Here is a 21,676-nt window from a genome sequence, read left to right on the forward strand (position 1 = left end):
CAAACGGAGATCGCGCGAAACACCAACCTCTTATCAACAAAAATCCTCATATTAAATCTCATTCGTTAATGTTTGCTTACGTTTCTCTTTCTCTTTCTCTTCTCTTCTCCTCTCTTCAGACAATACTCACCTTTGCACCGCCATGAACGCCATAGCCACTGCTTCAGCTCTTACTCTACCAATCTTTTGTAGAGCAACCAAGCTTGACACCAAAAGGGTAACCTTTTTTTTTTTTTTTTTTTCTCTTTTCTCATTGTTCTGTTAGTGAGTTTTGTGCCTTTGTTGTGTACTTATTTTTTAAGGTGAAACTGAATTCTAATGACATTAAGTTACTTGGTAATTGTGTTGAGGGTGTATGTGCTTTCATTTGTTTTACAGGTTAAGTTCTAGACATAGAGGAAAATTTGTTGATCCTAATATACTTTACAAAAATTTTGATTTTTTCTTTCTTTCTTCTATGTTCTTTTTTGGGCATGCAATTGAGTTCAAGATGAAAATTTGGCATGGTGGATTTATTTAGCTTTTAGCTCAGCTGTGGTTTGCATCATAATGCATGGTATTAATTTACATTTATGCGCAGTTAATGTAGCAAGTTTCTCCTTCATAGGGGTCTACATTTAACTTAACATTTTTTTGGTCATGTCAAATTTCAGGATTTGAAAGGTAGATTTGGAGTGTTTGCTGTATTTGGAGAAGTAGAGAAGAAAAATGCATGGGGTGCGCTCTTTGATGTAGAGGATCCAAGATCTAAAGTCCCACAGTATAAAGGGAAGTTTTTGGATGTATATCAAGCCGTAGAAGTGGCTAGGTATGATATTCAGTACTGTGATTGGCGAGCTCGGCAAGATGTGCTTACCATCATGCTCCTCCATGAAAAGGTTTCCACTTATTTCAGTTATTTTTATATATTTTGGAATCAAATTTGATGCTTGAATGGATTATGGTGATTGTTGATGGTCTGTCTTTATGAATTTTGGACATTTATAAACTTGGCCATTGGATCAGATTAGAATGTCATTACACTATAGGTTTTGTTTGTTTATTCCCTTTTTCACTTAATGAGCTATGTGCATCCCACCATGTGTTGATTTATACCTCCATAAAACATGGGTGTAGGTGGTTGAAGTTCTTAATCCTCTAGCTCGTGAATTTAAGTCAATTGGCACCATGAAAAAGGAGCTAGCTGAGTTGCAGGGAGAATTAACAGAAGCACACAGACAGGTATAGAATATTAGCAGCAGCAGACTAGTTAAAACAACTTGGAACTGAGATGTCTTTGGTTCGTCTAACTTGGCAGAAAATTTTCCATTAGTCATTAATCAGTCACTGTATTTTTGTAATGTGATGAATAACAACAGGTCCATATATCTGAAGCAAGGGTTTCCACTGCTTTAGATAAACTAGCTTACATGGAAGAATTGGTAAATGATAGGCTGTTGCAAGACAGAAGCACAGCTGAAGTTGCTCAGACATCCTTGTCTCCTAGTACTTCTGCTAATTCTGTAAATACTGAAAAGAGAAAGCGGCCACGAAAAACCTTGAATGTATCAGGTCCAGTTCAGTCATACCATCCGCACTTGAAGAATTTTTGGTATCCTGTTGCTTTCTCTAATGACCTAAACGATGATACCATGGTAAGTCAAAATCTGTTTTTTTATTTTATTTTTAATATCATATGAAACCGAAACCATTGAAACCACTCCCCGTTAAACTTGACTAGCGAGTGTGGGGTGAAGAAAATCCTTGTACGCAGTCTTACCCTTGCATTGCAAAGAGGCTGTTTCCTGAATTCGAATCCATGACCTTTCAGTCATTAAGGAACAGTTTTACCACTACTCCGGTTCGCCCCCTTTATTTTTTATATCATATACTTAGAATATTTGTGTCATCTATTTCAGTTAATACAAATCAACTGGAAACCATTATGATATGATATTAGAACATTGTCTTTCATCAATTAACAGAGTAAAATAGATGAGCATTTGAAAATATATTTTGATTGATATTGCTTCTTTTATGCCCAGGTGGCATTTGTGTGAGGGTACTAAAATGCCATTTTGTAGTACATTTGACTTGTTGCAAATGAAAATGTTTTCACTTTTTATTTTTTAGTTTCTCTATTTTTCCTTTTCTTTTTCCTCCTTTATTATTTTCTTTGGGGTTAGTGGGTGCCATGTCTGATAAGGAGCAGTCCTCTAGAAAGTTATGGTTTTACAGAAGTTACTCTACTTTGAATGTGAATTCTCATAAGTGTGTTACTCATTTTCTATTTCAGATCCCAATAGAATGTTTTGAGGAACCGTGGGTTATCTTTAGAGGGGAAGATGGGAAACCTGGATGTGTCCAGAATACCTGTGCACACAGAGCATGTCCTCTGCACCTTGGTTCTGTAAATGAGGGTCGTATCCAATGCCCCTACCATGGTTAGTACTCACTGGAACAAATGATGAAACTCGATGCTGTTTCCTCGGGACAATTATGCTTCAGTAACATTATTATATCCTAGAAATGAGTTATATGCACTTGTACATAATGTATGTGTAACATCACATGACACAACCCCCAGGTTTATGTACAATGAAACTGACAGAATCTAAAATTACTTAATGGTTGGATATCAGGTTGGGAATATACCACTGATGGAAAATGCGAGAAAATGCCATCTACTCGATTGCTAAATGTGAAGATAAAGTCAGTTCCATGTTTTGAGAAAGAGGGTATGATCTGGATTTGGCCTGGCAATGAGCCCCCAAAAGCCACACTTCCATCTTTACTACCTCCTTCTGGATTCGAAATCCATGCTGAGGTATGTTACGAATGTAATCTGTCCCAATAGGTATTGTGTGCGATGCAAGAAGAAAGAATAACAATTTTATGATTGATACTTACTTGTTGTCTCTTCACATGTGACAGATTGTCATGGAACTTCCAATTGAACATGGGTTACTTTTGGACAACCTTTTGGATCTTGCACATGCCCCTTTTACTCACACTTCAACTTTCGCTAAGGGATGGAGTGTTCCCAGGTTGGTTTGGTTTATACCATTAAAACTGAAAGCAATAGTGGTTCAAAAGAAGTAAACATTGCATAATTCCGGTGATGAGGGGAACAAAATGTCTTTTGGGAATGTTTGGGTTCAGCTCATTTGAAATTGATCCAAAACTTATTCCCTCTACCTCCAATTTCACTTGAATTTTTTGGCTTCTAGAAAACACTCCTCAATCAAGGGAAAGACAAAAAGGAATATGAGTAATGAAGAATTTGAATTTTGTCATGCAGAGGACTCAATGGGTTAATAATATAGTCAATCTGTTATAACAGTGCACTCTTAGAAGGTTTTTTTTTTTTTTAAACAATTTTATGGTAAATGCATTGGAGTGATAATTTTTCGAGGTTCATTGTCCCAATATCATAATATAAGTGTCATGCTTTCATATTCAAATTGTGCATGAAAGGAATATTTCAGTTTTTTTGTTTAGAAGTCTATGCTCTATTTTATGAAATAATAAATTTCTAGGCCGCTTATTCTCTTTGCATGAATTTGAACATGCAGCTTGGTGAAATTTTTGACACCTTCATCTGGTCTGCAAGGATACTGGGATCCCTATCCAATTGATATGGAGTTTCGACCCCCTTGCATGGTTCTATCAACCATTGGAATTTCAAAACCTGGGAAATTGGAGGGACAAAGCACCAATCAGTGTGCAACGCACCTGCACCAACTTCATGTCTGCTTACCATCTTCAAAACAAAAAACAAGATTGCTATACAGAATGTCACTGGATTTTGCTCCTTTGCTTAAGCATATACCTTTTATGCAATATCTATGGAAGCATTTTGCAGAACAGGTAAGAGTGTTTTTCAAATTGTGAATGCATAATTAATTGTGTGAGAGGGAGGAAACAAAAGGAAAGAGAAGTCAATGCCTCAAAAGGATAAACCTGGTTTCATTGTAGATATAGTTATAAATTTGGGGTATTTAAGCCTGAAGAGGATGACAAAAACACTGGTATTAAGTCTTTAAAAATCTGACACATAATTCTCTGCCTATAGATCAATATGATTTGAGTTTTTTAAATTTGATTATTGATTAAATTGCTATTATATTCCATTGAAATAAATGGGTTCCTACCCCCCATTGTTTTGGATTAACACCTTACTTATATTTTGTGTTTGCATGTCAATGACTCTTATAGATGAATTTTCCCAACTTCTGATCCAATGTTATCTTTAACTTGTGCTCATTGATGTGTTGGTCTTCACTTACTAAAGGTTTTAAACGAGGATCTACGGCTAGTGCTTGGGCAGCAAGAGCGGATGAACAGAGGTGAAAATGTGTGGAATTTCCCAGTATCCTATGACAAGCTTGGAGTGAGGTACAGGCTGTGGAGAGATGCATTGGAGGGAGGAGCTAAGCAACTACCCTTTCAGCAAATAGAATTGAATACAGATTGAACACTGCTTTTTATCCCACTCAGTAATGCTTCTTAGATCCAATAAGAGCATTTTTTTCTTAACTCAGAACTCTTGGACCACCTTGCATTACAAGGACCGGTTACCAGATTAGCTGCTACGAGGCCATCCGGGAACTCTTATATAGTGAAACAGAGATTGCCCCTTTGTAAAATGATAGGATTCTACCCTTTTTTGTCTTTAACTTTCTGTGTACAGTATCAAAGTCATTTTTCCCGTGTGATAAATTCACCATTTCAGCTGGTGCCTTAACCTCACCCTTGATTAAAGGGGTTTCTTTATTGACACAATCCAATGTTACTTCAGAATTCCTGACTAGTTTGGGTTACAATTTTATTTTATTTTTCTGAATTATGTTAATACTGAATGAGCCATCATGAAACTTAGAAGTTACAATCATAGTGGCTTCTCATAGCTAGATATTACCAAATTGGTCCACAGTACAAAACAATTTTCCACCTCTGAGAATTCAACGTAACATTTGGCATATATAACACCCCTTAACCCCTAATTTTAAGACGCAAATTCTAGAATAGAATCATAAGTAAAGACACAAAATTCACATGAACAAATGCATAATTCATTCAAATATAAGTTCCCAAATATTTTCCATTTCAACAAGAAAAATTGAGGTACAAAACCCCCCAAAATAATCACAACGATTGCATTTTTTATTTTTATTTTATCTTAAAACCCCTCTGATACGAACATGTACATCTATTTTTAACAAACACCAATCAAAACCTTTATCAGAAAACGAAGAAGAGCTTGAGAACCTTATCGTACTCCACCATATCTATGCGCGAACCAAAATTGATGCACCTCAAAACCTTTATCAGAGAAAGAAGAAGAGCTTGAGAACCTCATCGTACTCCACCATATCTGTGAGCGAACCACAATTGATGCACCTGGCCACACCTGATTTCACCACCTGCCACACCTGTTGCTCTGACCCTCCCACAAAGAAGAACATGGCTCGTGTTTTTGTTAGAAATCATGCTTTAGAAACTGCAATATTTTTAATTATTTAGGAGTCAGTTTTTATTTCTGTTTTAATGAGTTGTTAAGTAGTGAGCAGTTACTTTTCTGCTTTAATGGGTAGTTATGAGGTGAGCAATTTTCTTTTTTATTGATGGGAAGTTATGTAGTCGTGAGCAGTTTCTTTTTATTATTTTTCTTTATAAGTTGTATTGTTATGCATCAATAAACTTGTACTTCATTTCTCAATTATATTTTTCATCTCCAAAACCAACAATTGGTATCAGAGCCCTTTTCTTACGGGACCTGTAGAATGGATTCTGAATCAAGTTTTTCCTAAGCAGCTCTTCCAGTTTTCAATGGGGAAAACTATGATCTTTGGGCCGTCAAAATGGAGGCTTACCTAGAGGCTTTGGATCTTTGGGAAGCTGTAGAAGAGGATTATGAAGTCCTTCCTCTGCCGGACAATCCCACCATGGCCCAGATCAAGAATCATAAGGAGAAAAAAAACCGAAAAGCAAAGGCAAAATCATGCCTTTTTGCTGGTATCTCCACAACCGTCTTTACTAGGGTCATGACTCTCAAATCGGCAAAAACAATTTGGGACTATCTAAAGGCAGAATATGCTGGAGATGAAAGAATTCGAAGCATGCAGGTGCTTAACTTAATGAGGGAATTTGAGATTCAAAGGATGAAAGAGTCTGAAACAATCAAGGAATACTCAGACACATTGTTGGGCATTGCCAACAAGATAAAGTTACTGGGCGGTAATTTTGCAGATTCCAGAATTGTTGAGAAAATTCTGGTAACAGTGCCAGAGAGGTACGAAGCATCTATTGCTTCGTTGGAGAACACAAAAGATCTGTCTAAAATTACTTTTGCAGAAGTGCTACATGCTCTCCAAGCCCAAGAGCAACGAAGATTGATGAGGGAAGATCATGCTGTTGAAGGTGCTCTTCTAGCCAAGAGCCAACAAACTAATTACAACAAAGGAAAGGGTGAAAAGAAAAGTTACCCACCTTGTCAGCATTGTGGCAAAATGGGTCACCCTCCATTCAGATGTTGGCAAAGACCTGATGCTAAATGCATCAAGTGCAATCAAATAGGGCATGAAGCAGTCATATGCAAGAGCAAAAATCAACAGCAAGAGGAAGAAGCTAAGGTTGCTGATCAAGAGGAGGAGGAGGAGGAGGATCAACTCTTTGTGGCAACGTGTTTTGCAAGCAGCGGAGAGAGTGAGAGTTGGCTGATTGACAGTGGCTGCACAAATCATATGACCAATGACAGGGAGCTTTTCAAAAATTTAAAGCCAACCAATATCACCAAAGTCAGAATAGGCAATGGTGATTATATTTCAGTCAAAGGAAAGGGGACTGTTGCAATACAAGTTGCTCAGGTACAAAGTTTATTCCTGATGTCCTTTTTGTACCCGAAATTCAACAAAATCAATTGAGTGTTGGCCAATTGATTGAAAAAGGATTCAAAGTGCTTTTCGAAAATAGAGTTTGTCTCATTCACGATGAGAATGGAAAGGAAATCATCAAAGCAAAAATGAGAGGCAAGAGTTTCTCATTTGAACCAATCAAGGAGGAGCAAGCTGCACCAATCAAGGAGGAGCAAGCTGTTGTTTCCACAGAGGAGAATGTGACTGAGACTTGGCACAAGAGACTAGACCATTGTCACCTCTCAAATGTGTTGTTGATGAAGAAGGAGCTGTCAAATGATTTACCAACCTTTGCAAATTGTAATGCCTTTCAATTTGGCAAACGAAACAGAAATTCATTTCCTAAGTCAAGTTGGAGAGCCTCCAATAAGCTGCAGTTGATCCACTCAGATGTTTATTTTCATCAGTTGATCCACTCAGATGTTTATTTTCATGAAGATAAGAAGTGGAACTGGAAACAAGCACAAGAGGCATCCATGAGTAAGCAGAAATCAAGTCCTCTCATCCAAATAAGCAAAGAGCAAGGAGTGGAACATTGGCAAGAAGAGTTAGAAGATGACCCACCAGACCCACCAATTCGTGGAACAAGGTTGCTGTCCAATATTTATCAAAAATGAAATGTAGCCATTTGTGCACCTGCAAGCAAATTTGAAAATCTAAGGAAGAAGATTGGTGTTTGCAGCTCCAAAAGCAAGGAGGAGTGTTAGAAATCATGCTTTAGAAACTGCAATATTTTTAATTATTTAGGAGTTGTTTTAATGAGTTGTTAAGTAGTGAGCAATTACTTTTCTGCTTTAATGGGTAGTTATGAGGTGAGCAGTTTTCTTTTCTATTGATGGGAAGTTATGTAGTCGTGAGCAGTTTCTTTTTATTATTTTTCTTTATAAGTTGTATTGTTATGCATCAATAAACTTGTACTTCATTTCTCAATTATATTTTTCATCTCCAAAACCAACAGTTTTCACCCTTTCTTTCACCGCTATTCTATTCTTCTTTTTCTCTATATTGAGGTTGTTTTAAGCGTGATATTGTAAGCTCTTTATCTGGCATTTTATTTTTGACAACTCATAAGTGAAAGGTATCAGAAGACTCGAAATCTTGTATTATTGAAAATGATTTTTTTTTTGGAAACCGATCTTCACGAATCAGAACCTTCCGGTATTCTCACGGGTTCGATTCTTTGAGCCGTCTATGGGACTAATCTAGAGTTCGGGTGCGAGTCCAATGATTACAATACTTATGCCCCTCCTCAGATAGTGTTGGTGGAATTTGAACTGAGGTCTTCTCCCACCACTCAGTCCCTATGCTATCAACTGAGCCACCACAGTTGGGTATTGAAAATGAATCTTGATTACAGTGTATATACATGTATTTACAGTGATACAGCTATACTGCACGTGGATATTGAATTAGTTACAGTTTGTAATAGAAACTAACAGATACTCTAACTATATAACAGATACACACTAACCATATATATATATATACTATCAAGAAGCATTATCTTGTAAATCGGTGGACAAAGATTTTGTGGGGATATAATGTAATTTTTGCTATCCCTAAATATCATCTAAATTACTAACTGTATTTAACCACATGCCGCATTTATTGCTCTTAACTCTACTCAAAGATATAGGCTATAATTTCTTGGATTTGGTGTATAAATTATTTAAGATTTGTTTCTTGAAAACACAAGATCGTCGATAAATCATTTAAACAACGGAACATATTTATCTGAAGATAAAATAAATTTTAAGAGATCATTTATAATAAAAATTTAAAAGATTATCTTTAAAACATATTTATACAAATTGCCAATAATTAGTTACTTCTTCTTCCTTTTTGGCTTATCGATCTTACTGAGAGTAGAATTATCTTATTTTTAAATCTCCCTAGACCGATCTGAATCTTGAAGATTTTGCTATATAAAAACAGCACAGTACTAAGCAAACGTTCCCAATTTATTTCTTGTTCAGTGAGTAAAAGCACTTAGTTTTTACATCTTCGATTCATGGAGTCCTCTAATCACTTCCATATTGTTGAATCCTTTCAACAATTTATTCCAGAAAACTGTCCTTTTCTATATTAATTTTCAATGCGGAAACACAGCTTCTCTCTCATCAAACCATGAAATACCCACCACAACCTCATTTCACGAGTCCTACTTGATTCCATGGGATATCCTATATGATTGCGATGTATTCGAAATCATGTATCCTCAAAGTCCTACTATGGCATATTTGCATGACGCTTTTTCCTCTGTTCCTCTATCTTTCGAGTCCCTGGACTCAATTCTACCTGTTGTAGGTCGACACGCAAGAGATATGATCAGCGACAACATTGAAGGACTTGACATATTGCATATGGATGTGATAGTTTGCACTGCCAATGGCCTTAGTGAGGAATATCACGAACATACTATTGATCACGAGAGCGTGTTTATATCAACCCTTGTGAATTCCTTGGAAAAAGTCACATTCAATCAAGATGCTTCTTCTAATTTGGATGATACATGTTCTATTTGTTTGGAGAAGCTGGGCGATGGATCAAATTCAAATCTTGTCTGCACTAAATGCTCGCATGTTTTTCATGAAGATTGTATTACCGAATGGCTTCAGCATTGTATCGCTCATCAATCCTATTCTTGTCCTTTGTGTCGTTGTCAAGTTACATATGTTGATTAAGTTTTCAAATTGTATAACAACTTTATTGTAATCAAATTTAATTGGATCGTGGGTTTTGTTCCTCCTGTTGAAGGTTTTCCTGTGTCTCTTCTTCTCTTTATTCTTTATTTTAGGGTTTAGGTTTTTAAATTGCAAAATTTTCCATAAACTAAATTCAACCCCTCTTGAATTCATCATGACCAACAAAAAGAACTATTCTTCTTTCCATGATCTGTTTCTTAAATGCAATGAATGTGATGTAACTATGTAAGTGTATTACACTGTCAGGCGGGCCACAAATTCAGTGTACTGCAAAGCGTAAAAAAAATTGGACCCTTCTTTATGATAAGAAAATTACGAAAAGCTTGTTATTCACCAAATAACAGATGAATTGTACAGAATATGTTTCTATTTAGGGAAATACTCATGATTTTACTTGTTCTGTTTTTGTTTTGTATTTTTGTTTGTTTTAATGTATATGATGAACTATAAAATGTCATTACGGAGTCTGTCAATAAGATTATGAATGTGGATGATGATGTTGTTTTCGTAACTGCTCGCGTGATGTCTGAAAGTAATTAGACAACTAGGAAAGAAAGCTCGAATATGTAGAAATTCTTCACAAAAACTGGTGTAGACAAGTAGGGGTGTAAATGGGTCAGGCCAGCCTACAGTCCGGCCTACGTTGAGCCTGACTTAGCCCAAAGTAAAGTAGACTTAGACTTATCCCTTTTAACAAGTAGGCATAGGCTAATTTTGTCAAACCTGGCCTAAAGCCTTGTAGGTTGGCCTATTTAATCTTTTAAAATAAAATAAAATAAAATAAAATATTTATTTTAGGGTATATGATATACATTATAGAGCTGTGATATTATGTTGACTCTTTCTTGTTTGTCATTTTTTATGAAATACGAGAAGTACTAGTGCATGCATGAATGGAACTTTGCTCGGTATATTTTTATAGTTATTTTTTTACTATTGTAAAAATTTTAATACTCACTAGTGAAAATTATATCTCGTGTAAAAAAATGCAGCAATTTATGAACACGTTAAAGACTTATAATGTCAAGCGATTTAAAAATTGTTAAAAATATTTTAAATTTTTTTTAAAAATATTTCACTAGGGAGGCCTACAAGGCCTTTAGGCCATATAAGGCTCTCTAATTTTTAAAAATAGGCCAGACTTGGCCTATAAATAAAGCTTTTAGTAGGTCAATAGGCCAGATAGGCTAAATATTTTTTTACGTAGGCTTAGGTCAGGAAGGCCAAAGTCCAGCCCAGCCTGACCAATTTATACCCCTATAGACAAGGATGATGTAGAAAAGGTTGCGTACAATCACCGTAGTCGTGAGTTTGCACCTAGCTTAGGAAAATATTTTTTATGGTCCAGGATCACCAAATGATCTGGTGCTCCCTCTCACATCATCAATTTCTTCTTTCCCTTTTTACCCTTATGATTTTTTTTTCCTATTTTATCCCTCCATTTACACTAAGAGACCACCAAAGAAATGGTAGTCTCAGTCCACTATAAATTATCTCCTAGCTTAGAAAGCGCCACATGATAATTAGTTGCTGATTTGGAAGTCGTTGCTTGCTAACAATGGGCTTATTAAAAGGGTTCGATTTTTTCTACAACGGTAACAAAAAGTAGACATCGAAAAGACAAAAAAATGGATTCAATGGTTTTTTATTTATTTATTAAAAAGTGATAATTGTGTGAGAGTTTTGATAAAATTTAATATAGATAAAATAATTATGACCTGAGATTAGAGGTGGCAAAGTGGGTGGCCCGTCCCGCCCCACCCCACCATCAACCCGCAAAAAAATGAGTCAGTTCGCCTCGTTTGACAGGTTGGCCTGCCAACCCGAGTCTATTTTACACTGACCCACCTCGCTTATGTCCGCCATCAACCGGCCAAAAAATGAGTCCGTCCCGCTTTTGAGATGAGTTGAAAATCTCAGCCCGCCCCGCCCCATTTGGCGGGTTGGCCTGCTGAGCCGAGCCCGTTTTACCGGCTCTAAGATTGAAAACTTTTGAGTTTTCACAAGCATTATTTCGTAAATTGAAATTTTCGTTCAAGCAATAAGCAACATTGTGTTAGAGTTTTTTTTTTTTTCTCCAAATTTTATTAAAAGGTAATAAATTTTAGGCCACTTAGTTTCTTTGCATGAATTTGAACATGCAGCTTGGTGAAATTTTTGACACCTGCATCTGGTCTGCAAGGATACTGGGATCCCTATCCAATTGATATGGAGTTTCGACCCCCTTGCATGGTCCTATCAACCATTGGAATTTCAAAGCCTGGGAAACTGGAGGGACGAAGCACCAATCAGTGTGCCACGCACCTGCACCAACTTCATGTCTGCTTACCATCCTCAAAACAAAAAACAAGATTGCTATACAGAATGTCAATGGATTTTGCTCCTTTGCTTAAGCATATACCTTTAACGCAATATCTATGGAAGCATTTTGCAGAACAGGTAAGAGTGTTTTTCAAATCGTGAATGCATAATTAATTGTGTGAAAAAGGATAAACCAAGTTTCATTGTAGATATCCTTATAAATTTGGTGTATTTAAGCCCAAAGAGGATGCGAAAAACACTCCTAATAAGTCTTTACAAATCTAAGACACAATTCTCTGCCTATATAGATCAATATGATTTGAGCTAACACACAATTCCATTGAAATAAATGGGTTCCAACCCCTTTTTTTGTTGGGCTCATCCTTCAATGCTAAGCCCAAGCCCATTTGAGGGGTTTCCTAAAAATCCTAACGCTAATTTCCACCTCCTCTATATATACTCATTAGTTATGGGTGGAGGCTAGGTCAGTTTTGAGAGAACATATTTTAGAGAAAAATTATTTGATTGTTTGAGTAAAGCTTTATGCTTTGCATTTGAGAAATCTCTAGAGAGAGTTTGTGTGAAACATCTCTAGGGTAGTTTGATTATCTCCATTATTGGAGAGGTTGAGTTAACCACCACATTGGTGTATTTGATTCGTTGTAACCATTATTTTCACAGTGGATTTTTGATTTGGACTAGGTCCCATGGGTTTTTTACTTCTTCATTGGAGAAGGTTTTCCCACGTTAAAACTGATTGTGTTCTTCTTCTCTCTCTCTCCTGTTTTGATTTTTCGTTTTTGATTGTTCCGCTGCGCTGCCCGACCTAGTGAAATTCAGGCCGAGGTATTGCCGAGATCTGAGATCGAGGATCTCATTGACTGACTTCCGCAAAGGCCCCTAAGCCGAGCTTGAGGGAACCGAGTTCCCAACAGTGGTATCAGAGCCCGAGTTCGACGGGTTCTGAGGGAGACGAGATGGAGACCAGTGACATAACTCATGATGGAGATATGTTCAAGTTAACCGCAGACAACTTCACTTATTGGAGACCGATGATGGAAGATCATCTCTACTGCAAAGATTTACATGAGCCCATTATCCTTGATGAGAGACCAACAGGCAAAACAAGGAGTGGGAGATCCTTAGTCGGAAGGCAGTAGCCACAATCAAGAAATATATTGATAAAAGCCTCTTTGAGCACGTGTCCGAATTCACGAACGCGTATGAGTTGTGGACGAAGCTGGAGTCCATGATACAGAAGAAGACTCCCAGGAACAAAGCACACCTAGTCCGCCGACTTGTTAAGCTTGAATACAAGGACGACATGAGCATGATTGAACACCTGAACACCTACAAAGGTATTATGAATCAGCTGTCAAAGGCTGATATGAAAATTGATGAAGAATTGCAGGCATTGCTGCTGTTGAGCTCGCTGCCAGAAAGCTGGGATACTCTGATGGTGACCCTGAATAACTTGACTCCAGATGGAAAATTGAAGATGGATGTCGTGACAGACAGCCTCCTGGGCGAAGAATCCAGGAGAAAAGAACGAGGTACTTCGAGTACGTCTGAGGCCAATATTGCTGAGAACAAAGGGAAGGTCGACTCCCGCGGTAGAAGCAAAAGCTGAGGTAGAGATCGTGACAGACGAGACAAGTCCAGAGGTCGGTCAAAGCCGAAATATGAGTTGAAGTGCTTTTACTATGGAAAGACAGGCCATAAGAAGCCAGACTGCTGGACCCTACAAAATGATGAGAAGAACGGCTCTGTGAAGCCGGATCAGATTATTCCCAAGAAGAGGGAAGACAAGAGCACCACTGCGGTGGCTGCAAACCCTGATGCCGATATATTCCTCCTAAGTGAGGATAATTATTTGAATGTTGCATATGATGACTGCACCTGGATTTTTGACTCTGGTGCCTCCTTCCACGTTACTCCACAAAGGTTTTTTCTCCTCTTATCGAGGTGGTGATTTTGGAGTCGTGAAGATGGGAAATCAAGTGACCAGCAAGATTGTTGGTGTCGGTGATGTAACTCTGACCACGGATGTCGGGTGCCGACTTGTGTTGAAAGATGTGAGGCATGTTCCTGACATGCGTTTGAACCTAATCTCGGTAGGCAAACTTAATGATGTCGGGTTAGTGAACTACTTCAGTAGTGTGAGATGGAAGCTGGCCAAGGGAAACTTGGTCGTGGCCCGAGGTAAGAAAGAAGGCTCCTTGTACGTGATGCAAGGAAATATCAATGGTGGAGAAGCCAATTCTGTTCGAGATGAACCTAGCTTGGAGCTATGGCACAAGCGCCTCGGCCACATGAGTAAGAAAGGGCTACAGATCCTGAACAAGAAAGGATTACTGACCGGGTTGAAAGACCAAGCGTTGGAGAGTTGCACGCATTGCCTAGCTGGAAAGCAGCACCGGATTTCTTTTGTGAGACCGGATCAACCTAGACGACGCAGGTATATTCTTGACCTCATCCATACTGATGTCTGCTCCATGTCGGAAAGATCCCTTGGAGGAGCTCAGTACTTTGTTTCATTCATTGATGACCATTCCCGCAAAGTGTGGGAGTATTTGTTGAAGTCTAAAGACCAGTACTTCAATCATTTAAAGAATTCCATGCTATGGTTGAAAGGGAGACTGGCAAGAAATTGAAGGTGGTCCGATCTGATAATGGTGGTGAGTATTGCGGCCCATTTGATGCATACTGCAGAGCGGCCGGGATGCGACTTGAGAAGACGCCCCCCAAGACTCCACAGTTGAATGGACTGGCTGAGAGGATGAACCGAACTATTGAAGAGAAGGTCTGAAGCATGTTATCCAATGCCGGATTGCCGAAATCATTCTGGGGAGAAGCCGTCAAAACCGCTATTGACTTGATCAACCTCTCACCATCACGGCCACTTGAAGGAGAAATTCCAGAAGAAGTCTGGACAAGTCGGAAAGCGGCCTATAATCAATTGAAGGTGTTTGGATGCCGAGCTTTCGTGCATATCCCTAAAGATGAAAGGGCAAAACTCGATACGAAGACAAAAGAATGCATCTATCTTGGTTCGCCGAGATGTGAGTTCGGGTTCCGACTTTGGGATCCAATCAATAAGAAGATCGTGAGAAGCCGAGATGTGATCTTTCATGAGCATGAGAACATTCATGACATCTCGAAGCCCAAAGTCCGGGTTACTGTCAGACGTGAAGAATCCATCCCTCCTGTCCGAGCTGAAGCAAGGGGAGAAAATGAAGAAAATGATGATCAACAACAAGCTGAAGATGACCAAGACATTGAGGTCCGAGTTGATGATGAGATCCGGGATGAGAATGATGAACCGGGTTCTCAAGCTGAAGAACAGCCGAGATATCCAACTCGAGAAAGAAGACCCTCTACAAGATACCCGTCTGATGAATACACCATTGTTGCTGAAGACGGTGAGCCTCAGAGTTATGATGAGGCTGTGATGAGCTCAGAGAAAGAAGAATGGAAAAAGGCAATGCAAGACGAGATGAAGTCTCTACACGAGAATCAGACTTATGAGCTGACTGAGTTGCCAAAAGGAAGACGATCTCTGAAGAATAAATGGGTCTACAAGATTAAGAATGAAGAGAACGGGCAAAAGTCGAGATAAAGCCCAGATTGTAGTGAAAGGCTGCAATCAGAAGAAAGGAGTTGATTTTGAGGAGATTTTTTCTCCTGTGGTGAAAATGACCTCGGTCCGAACCGTGTTAGCCATGGCGGCTTCGATGGACCTCGAGGTAGAACAAATGGACGTGAAGACGGCATTTCTTCACGATGATTTAGAAGAAGAAATATATATGGAGCAACCTGAAGGATTCCAAGCTCCAGACCAAGAAGACTTGGTATGTCGGTTGAAGAAGAGCCTCTATGGCTTGAAGCAAGCTCCTCGGCAATGGTACAAGAAATTTGAATCATTCATGATTGATCATAAGTTTGAGAAGACTGAAGCCGACCACTGCGTATTTGTGAAGAGGTATGAGGCTGGAGTTTTTTGATCTTGTTGTTATATGTTGACGACATGCTTATTGTAGGGAAAGACAAATCGAGGATAGCCGCCCTGAAAAAGGCGTTGAGCTCGTCCTTCGCAATGAAGGACCTCGGCCCTGCAAAGCAGATTCTCGGAATCAAGATCATCCGAGATAGACAGAAGAAGCTACTGTGGCTGAGTCAAGAGAAATATATTGAGAAGATTTTGAAGAGATTTAGCATGGACAAAGCCAAAACAGTGAGCACCCCCCTAGCCGGACACATAAAGCTGAACCAGAAGAAATGTCTGAGATCTGATGAAGACAAAGATGAGATGATGAAGGTCCCTTACCAATCCGTCGTCGGAAGCTTGATGTATGCAATGGTTTGCACTAGACCCGACTTGGCGTATGCTGTTGGAATGGTAAGCCGGTATTTGTCAAACCCTGGCAAAGAGCACTGGGAAGCAGTGAAGTGGATCTTCAAGTACCTCCGAGGTACGACCGACTTATGTCTCCGATTTGGAGAAGGCAAAGCCGAGTTGAAAGGCTACTCGGATTCTGATTTAGGGGGAGACGCCGACTCGAGGAAGTCGACTACAGGATATTTGACGAGATTTGCCGGAGGAGCTGTCTCTTGGCAATCAAGACTTCAGAAATGTGTTGCACTATCGACAACTGAGGCTGAGTACATTGCCGCTACTGAGGCAAGCAAAGAGATGCTGTGGATGAAGAAGTTTCTCATGGAACTCGACCATGATCAAGACAAGTACGAGCTGGGTTGTGACAATCAAAGCGCAATCCATCTTGCGAAGAATTCGACCTATCACTCCCGCACTAAGCATATTGATGTGAGGTCTCACTGGATCCGGGATGTGGTGGAAGGTGGAGAGCTCGAACTCGTCAAAGTGCACACTGACCAAAATTGGTCCGACATGATGACGAAGCCGGTTCCAGCAAGAAAATTTGAAGACTGCTGTGAAGGAGCCGGGTTGATGCTGAAGCCGACGCATTGAAGTCGGAGGGGGAGATTTGTTGGGCTTCCTCCTTCAATGCTAAGCCCAAACCCATTTGAGGGGTTTCCTAAAAACCCTAACCCTAATTTCCACCTCCTCTATATATACTCATTAGTTGTGGGTGGAGGCTAGGTCAGTTTTGAGAGAACATATTTTAGAGAAAAATTATTTGATTGTTTGAGTAAAGCTTTATGCTTTGCATTTGAGAGATCTCTAGAGAGAGTTTGTGTGAAACATCTCTAGGGTAGTTTGATTATCACCATTGTTGGAGAGGTTGAGTTAACCACCACATTGGTGTATTTGATTCGTTGTAACCATTATTTTCATAGTGGATTTTTGATTTGAACTAGGTCCCGTGGGTTTTTTACTTCTTCATTGGAGAAGGTTTTCCCACGTTAAAACTGATTGTGTTCTTCTTCTCTCTCTCTCTCTCTCTCCTGTTTTGATTTTTCGTTTTTGATTGTTCCGCTGCGCTGCCCGACCTAGTGAAATTCAGGCCGAGGTATTGCCGAGATCTGAGATTGAGGATCTCATTGACTGACTTCCGCAAAGGCACCTGAGCCGAGCTTGAGGGAACCGAGTTCCCAACATTTTTTGGATTAACAACTTACTTATATTTTGTGTTTGCATGTCAATGACTCTAATAGATGAATTTTGCCAACTTATGATCCAATGGTATCTTTAACTTGTGCTCATTGATGTGTTGGTGTTCACTTACTTAAGGTTTTAAACGAGGATCTACGGCTAGTGGTTGGGCAGCAAGAGCGGATGAACAGAAGAGAAAATGTGTGGAATTTCCCGGTATCCTATGACAAGCTTGGAGTGAGGTACAGGCTGTGGAGAGATGCGTTGGAGGGAGGAGCTAAGCAACTACCCTTTCAGCAAACTGAACCGTAACGCTACTTTGATTAAACACTGCTTTTTATCCCACTCAGTAACGCTTCTTAGATCCAATAAGAGCATTTTTTTTTCTTAACTCAGGGCTCTTGGACCACCTTGCTGCTACGAGGCCATCCGGGAACTTTTATATAGTGATCTGAGACTGTCCATTCCTAAAATGATAGGATTCTACTCTTTTTTATCTTCAACTTTCTGTGTACAGTATCAAAGTCATTTTTCCCCCGTGATGTCTTCACCGTTTCAGCTGGTGCCTTAACCTCCCTCTTGATTAAAGGGGTTTCTTTATTGACACAATGCAATGTTACTTCAGAATTCCTGACTAGTTTGGGTTGCAATATCACTTGCTTTCTTTTTTTCCTGAATTATGTTAATACTGAATGAGCCATTATAGAACTTACAATCGTTGTGGCTTTTCATTGACATTACCAAACGGTCCACAGTCCAAAACAATTTTCCACATCCTAAATTCAACTTACATTTGGTAATATATATAACACCCCTGAACCCCTAATTAAGACCCAAATTCTATAATTCATTCAAATATAAGCTCCCAAACTATTTTCTATTTCAATAAGAAAATAAAAAATACATTATCATTATATAACAAAACAAGGTACAAAACCCCCCAAAATAATCACATAACGATCACATTTTATTTTATTTATTTAAAAACCCCTCCGAAACAAACATATACATTTATTTTTAACGACACCAATCAAAACCCCCTCAACAAGAAAATTCTCTATAGTTCCGAGCCGCAGAAAGGGCAGAATCTGAAGTCGGACTCCACCACCCGGTCGCAGAAGCGGCAGCGCAGGGCATCAGAGACCGCCGGCGGCAGAGGCGTTCCGGCGTCAGCGTTGGGCGGCAGGGAGTAAGACCGAGGAAACAAAAACTTACAATTGTCGCAATACAAGAGAGGCTCTTTACCGGGCCAACGCCATACGGGAACGAAGAAGAGCTTGAGAACCTTGTCGTACTCCACCATATCAGCGCGCGAACCACAGTTGATGCACCTGCCCACACCTGATTTCACCACCTGCCGCACCTGTTGCTCTAACCCTCCCACAAAGAAGAAGAACATGACTCGTGTTTTCACTGCTATTCTTTTCTTTTCTTTCTCTACAGTGATGCTGTTAAGGTTGATACTTTTTTTTTTGAAATAGGTTAAGGTTGATACTTTAAGCTCAGCAGAAGCTTCACTTTCTCTGGAGCTTTCTTGCGATTTCTGCGGTGTGGGCTTCTATGATATGGGCCTCTTGCCCTTTATCTTTCTAGGTCTTATTGGCTGTAACTTCGTCCAATTCTCTTCTTGTTTAGAGATAGGTTATTGGTATTATTATTATTATTATCAATTAATGTTACAATTCATGTCATTATCAATTTATTTAATCGTTAGATTGATTATGCTGATCAAACATTTCTGATTTAATTTTTAAAAAATATTTTTTCTACTTTTTATATTTAATACTTTATATTTATTTTCACTTTTGTATGATTATGATATCTCATATTTAATGTGAAAATATTAAACATGAGGAATCATTATCATATAAAGGTAGAAATAAATATAAGCGTTGAATTAACATAATCAATCTAACGGTGAAATAATTTGGTAGTAATATTGATAGTAACACTAATTGATAGTATTAATATCCTATCTCTTATGTTTATTATTTTTTGTAAATAATTATGTTTATTTTACCTTGGGAAAAGTAGTACAGTTATCTTTTATTTGAGAGCTTGCTAAGTATTATTTTATCTTGGGTTTAAATATTTTTATTCAAAAATTGTTTTGAATTAAGATAATGAAAATAAAAGAGATAATTGCTGAGAGAGTTTTGATAAAAATGTAGATAAAATGTTTTTGAGATAGAAGAGGTTCATAATTTTGAGTTTTCACAACTCAAAAGCATTGTCTTGTAAATTGTATGAGATATCACTATTTTTGGTATTAGATTCGATCGTACGACAAAGATTTTGTGGGGATATAATGTAATTTTTGCTTTCCCTAAATATCATCTAAATTACTGTATTTAACCACATACCGCATTTATTGCTCTAACTCTCTCCAAAGATATAGGCTATAATTTCATGGATTTAGTGTATAAATTATTTAAGATTTGTTTCTTAAAAACACAAGATCGTCTGTAAATCATTTAAACAACGAAACATATTTATGTGAAGATAAAATAAAATTTTAAGAGATCATTTATAATAAAAATTTAAAAGATTTCTTTAACTATATATTATGCTTGGTCCAGTGAACTTTCTTAATATCTCCGCAAGAAAGATAAGCAAATTGTCATTAATTAGTTACTTCTTCTTCTTTTTTTGCTTATCGATCTCACTAAGAGTTGAATTATCTTATTTTAAATCTTCCTAAATCGATCTGAATCTTGAAGATTTTGCTATATAAAAGCAGCACAGTACCAAGCAAACAATGTTCACAATTTATTTCTTGTTTAGAGACGTAAGTGTTAAAGCGCTTAGTTTTTACATCTTCGATTTATGGAGTCCTCTAATCACTTCCATATTGTTGAATCCTTTCAACATTTTATTCCACAAAACTTTCCTTTAGGCCAATACTTCTATATTAATTTTTACTGCGGAAACGCAATTTATCCCTCATCAAACCATGAAATACCCACCACAACCTCATTCCACGAGTCCTATTTGATTCCATGGAGCATCTTATGCGATTGCGATGATTTCAAAATCATGGACCCTCAAAGTCGTACTATGGAGTATTTGCATGACACTTTTTCCTCTGTTCCTATATCTTCCGAGTCCCTGGACTCAATTCTACCTGCTGTAGGTCGACGCGCAAGACATATGATCATCGGCAACATTGAAGGACGTGACATATTGCAAATGGATGTGATAGTTTGCATTGCCACTGGCCTTAGTGAGGAATATGACGAACATAATATTGATCACCAGAGCGTGTCTATATCAACCCTTGTGAATTCCTTGGAAAAAGTCACAATCAATCACGATGCTTCTTCTAATTTGGATGAGACATGTTCTATTTGTTTGGAGGAGTTGGGCGATGGATCAAATTCAAAGCTTGTCCGCACCAAATGCTCGCATGTTTTTCATGAAGATTGTCTTACCCAATGGCTTCGGTATTGTAACGCTCATCAATCCTACTCTCGTCCCTTGTGTCGGTGTCAAGTTACATATGTTGATTAAGTTTTCAAATTGTAGAGCAACTTTATTGTAAATTATGATAATCTTGATATTTTTCTTTAGTAATTGATTTTAAGAAAAAATCTATAAAATCCATACTTTGAGTATTTCTTCAAAGAGTGAGTGGGTGAGCACTCAAGAAAAAGGTTTGTAGTCTTTCAAAAGAAAAAGTCTTTTGAGCATTCAAGAGAAAAAGTGCATTGAGTATATTATGTGTATTTCTTCTTAAGACGCACGATGAGTCTCTAATTAACTATGTATTAAGGGTAAATATGAGCATTAAATTGATTTAAAAGTAATTAAAAGTTATGAGAATTATAATTAAATTGTCACTTTATTCTCAATTATATTCTCATAAAGTTTTTTATATTTTGCAGTAAATTTCATCTCAATAAAAAAATAAATTTGAGAGATCAAGTAAAGTTGCTTTGAATTTCTGAATCATTGAACATCTCTCAAAAAGTTCCCTAATTCGCTCCTTTTTGATTAATTCATGATCAAAAGAGAATAAAAAAGGATTAAACTTATAAATCAAATACAATTTAAATGTGATAAAATTTGTTTTATTTTCTAGCCAGTTTCAAATGAGATAAGTTGGTTGGTTGTTCAATTCTCTCAAAAAGTAAGTTGGTTATATGTTCAATTCCCATTTGTATATAAAAAAAAACTCTCAAAAAGTTTCCTGATTCTAA

General features: G+C 38.0%; 4 protein-coding genes across 5 annotated transcripts; 3 read left to right on the top strand and 1 right to left on the bottom strand.

Moving 5' to 3' along the window:
• Window positions 1-81: 81 nt before the first annotated feature.
• On the top strand, window positions 82-4,792 carry LOC133303997 (chlorophyllide a oxygenase, chloroplastic-like). Of its 2 annotated transcripts, none has more exons than XM_061503966.1 (9): window positions 82-217; window positions 654-878; window positions 1,117-1,221; window positions 1,359-1,634; window positions 2,276-2,423; window positions 2,622-2,806; window positions 2,914-3,026; window positions 3,555-3,849; window positions 4,274-4,792. In XM_061503966.1, the coding sequence occupies exons 1-9, from the start codon at window positions 143-145 to the stop codon at window positions 4,454-4,456; spliced, it is 1,605 nt and encodes a 534-aa protein (XP_061359950.1). In that variant the 5' UTR covers window positions 82-142; the 3' UTR covers window positions 4,457-4,792. The 2 variants fall into 2 exon arrangements, with proteins under 2 accessions (XP_061359950.1, XP_061359951.1); XM_061503967.1 differs by lacking the exon at window positions 82-217 and adding an exon at window positions 242-556.
• A 4,314-nt stretch (window positions 4,793-9,106) lies between these two features.
• LOC133303999 (E3 ubiquitin-protein ligase Os04g0590900-like) lies at window positions 9,107-9,580 on the top strand. The gene has a single exon (XM_061503969.1). The coding sequence runs from the start codon at window positions 9,107-9,109 to the stop codon at window positions 9,578-9,580; it is 474 nt and encodes a 157-aa protein (XP_061359953.1).
• Window positions 9,581-18,335: 8,755 nt separating this feature from the next.
• LOC133303998 (uncharacterized) lies at window positions 18,336-18,963 on the bottom strand. The gene has a single exon (XM_061503968.1). The coding sequence runs from the start codon at window positions 18,874-18,876 to the stop codon at window positions 18,535-18,537; it is 342 nt and encodes a 113-aa protein (XP_061359952.1). The 5' UTR covers window positions 18,877-18,963; the 3' UTR covers window positions 18,336-18,534.
• A 1,571-nt stretch (window positions 18,964-20,534) lies between these two features.
• On the top strand, window positions 20,535-20,987 carry LOC133304000 (E3 ubiquitin-protein ligase Os04g0590900-like). Its single transcript, XM_061503970.1, has one exon. It carries the CDS (start codon window positions 20,535-20,537, stop codon window positions 20,985-20,987), a length of 453 nt encoding a protein of 150 aa, XP_061359954.1.
• The last annotated feature ends 689 nt before the right edge of the window (window positions 20,988-21,676 follow it).

This window comes from Gastrolobium bilobum, unplaced genomic scaffold, assembly GCF_033153095.1.
Source record: "Gastrolobium bilobum isolate Gb01-03AN ecotype WA unplaced genomic scaffold, APGP_CSIRO_Gbil_v1 utg15340, whole genome shotgun sequence".
Lineage (NCBI taxonomy): Eukaryota > Viridiplantae > Streptophyta > Magnoliopsida > Fabales > Fabaceae > Gastrolobium > Gastrolobium bilobum.

What these genes read in the sequence shown, in the direction of transcription:
- LOC133303997 (XM_061503966.1), top strand. Translation starts at nt 143, where the DNA reads ATGAACGCCATAGCCACTGCTTCAGCTCTTACTCTACCAATCTTTTGT. An exon ending in ACCTAAACGATGATACCATG is followed by an intron (nt 1,635 to 2,275) that starts GTAAGTCAAAAT and finishes TTTCTATTTCAG; the next exon opens with ATCCCAATAGAATGTTTTGA. An exon ending in TATCCAATGCCCCTACCATG is followed by an intron (nt 2,424 to 2,621) that starts GTTAGTACTCAC and finishes GTTGGATATCAG; the next exon opens with GTTGGGAATATACCACTGAT.
- LOC133303999 (XM_061503969.1), top strand. Translation starts at nt 9,107, where the DNA reads ATGTATCCTCAAAGTCCTACTATGGCATATTTGCATGACGCTTTTTCC.
- LOC133303998 (XM_061503968.1), bottom strand. Translation starts at nt 18,876, where the DNA reads ATGTTCTTCTTCTTTGTGGGAGGGTTAGAGCAACAGGTGCGGCAGGTG.
- LOC133304000 (XM_061503970.1), top strand. Translation starts at nt 20,535, where the DNA reads ATGGAGTATTTGCATGACACTTTTTCCTCTGTTCCTATATCTTCCGAG.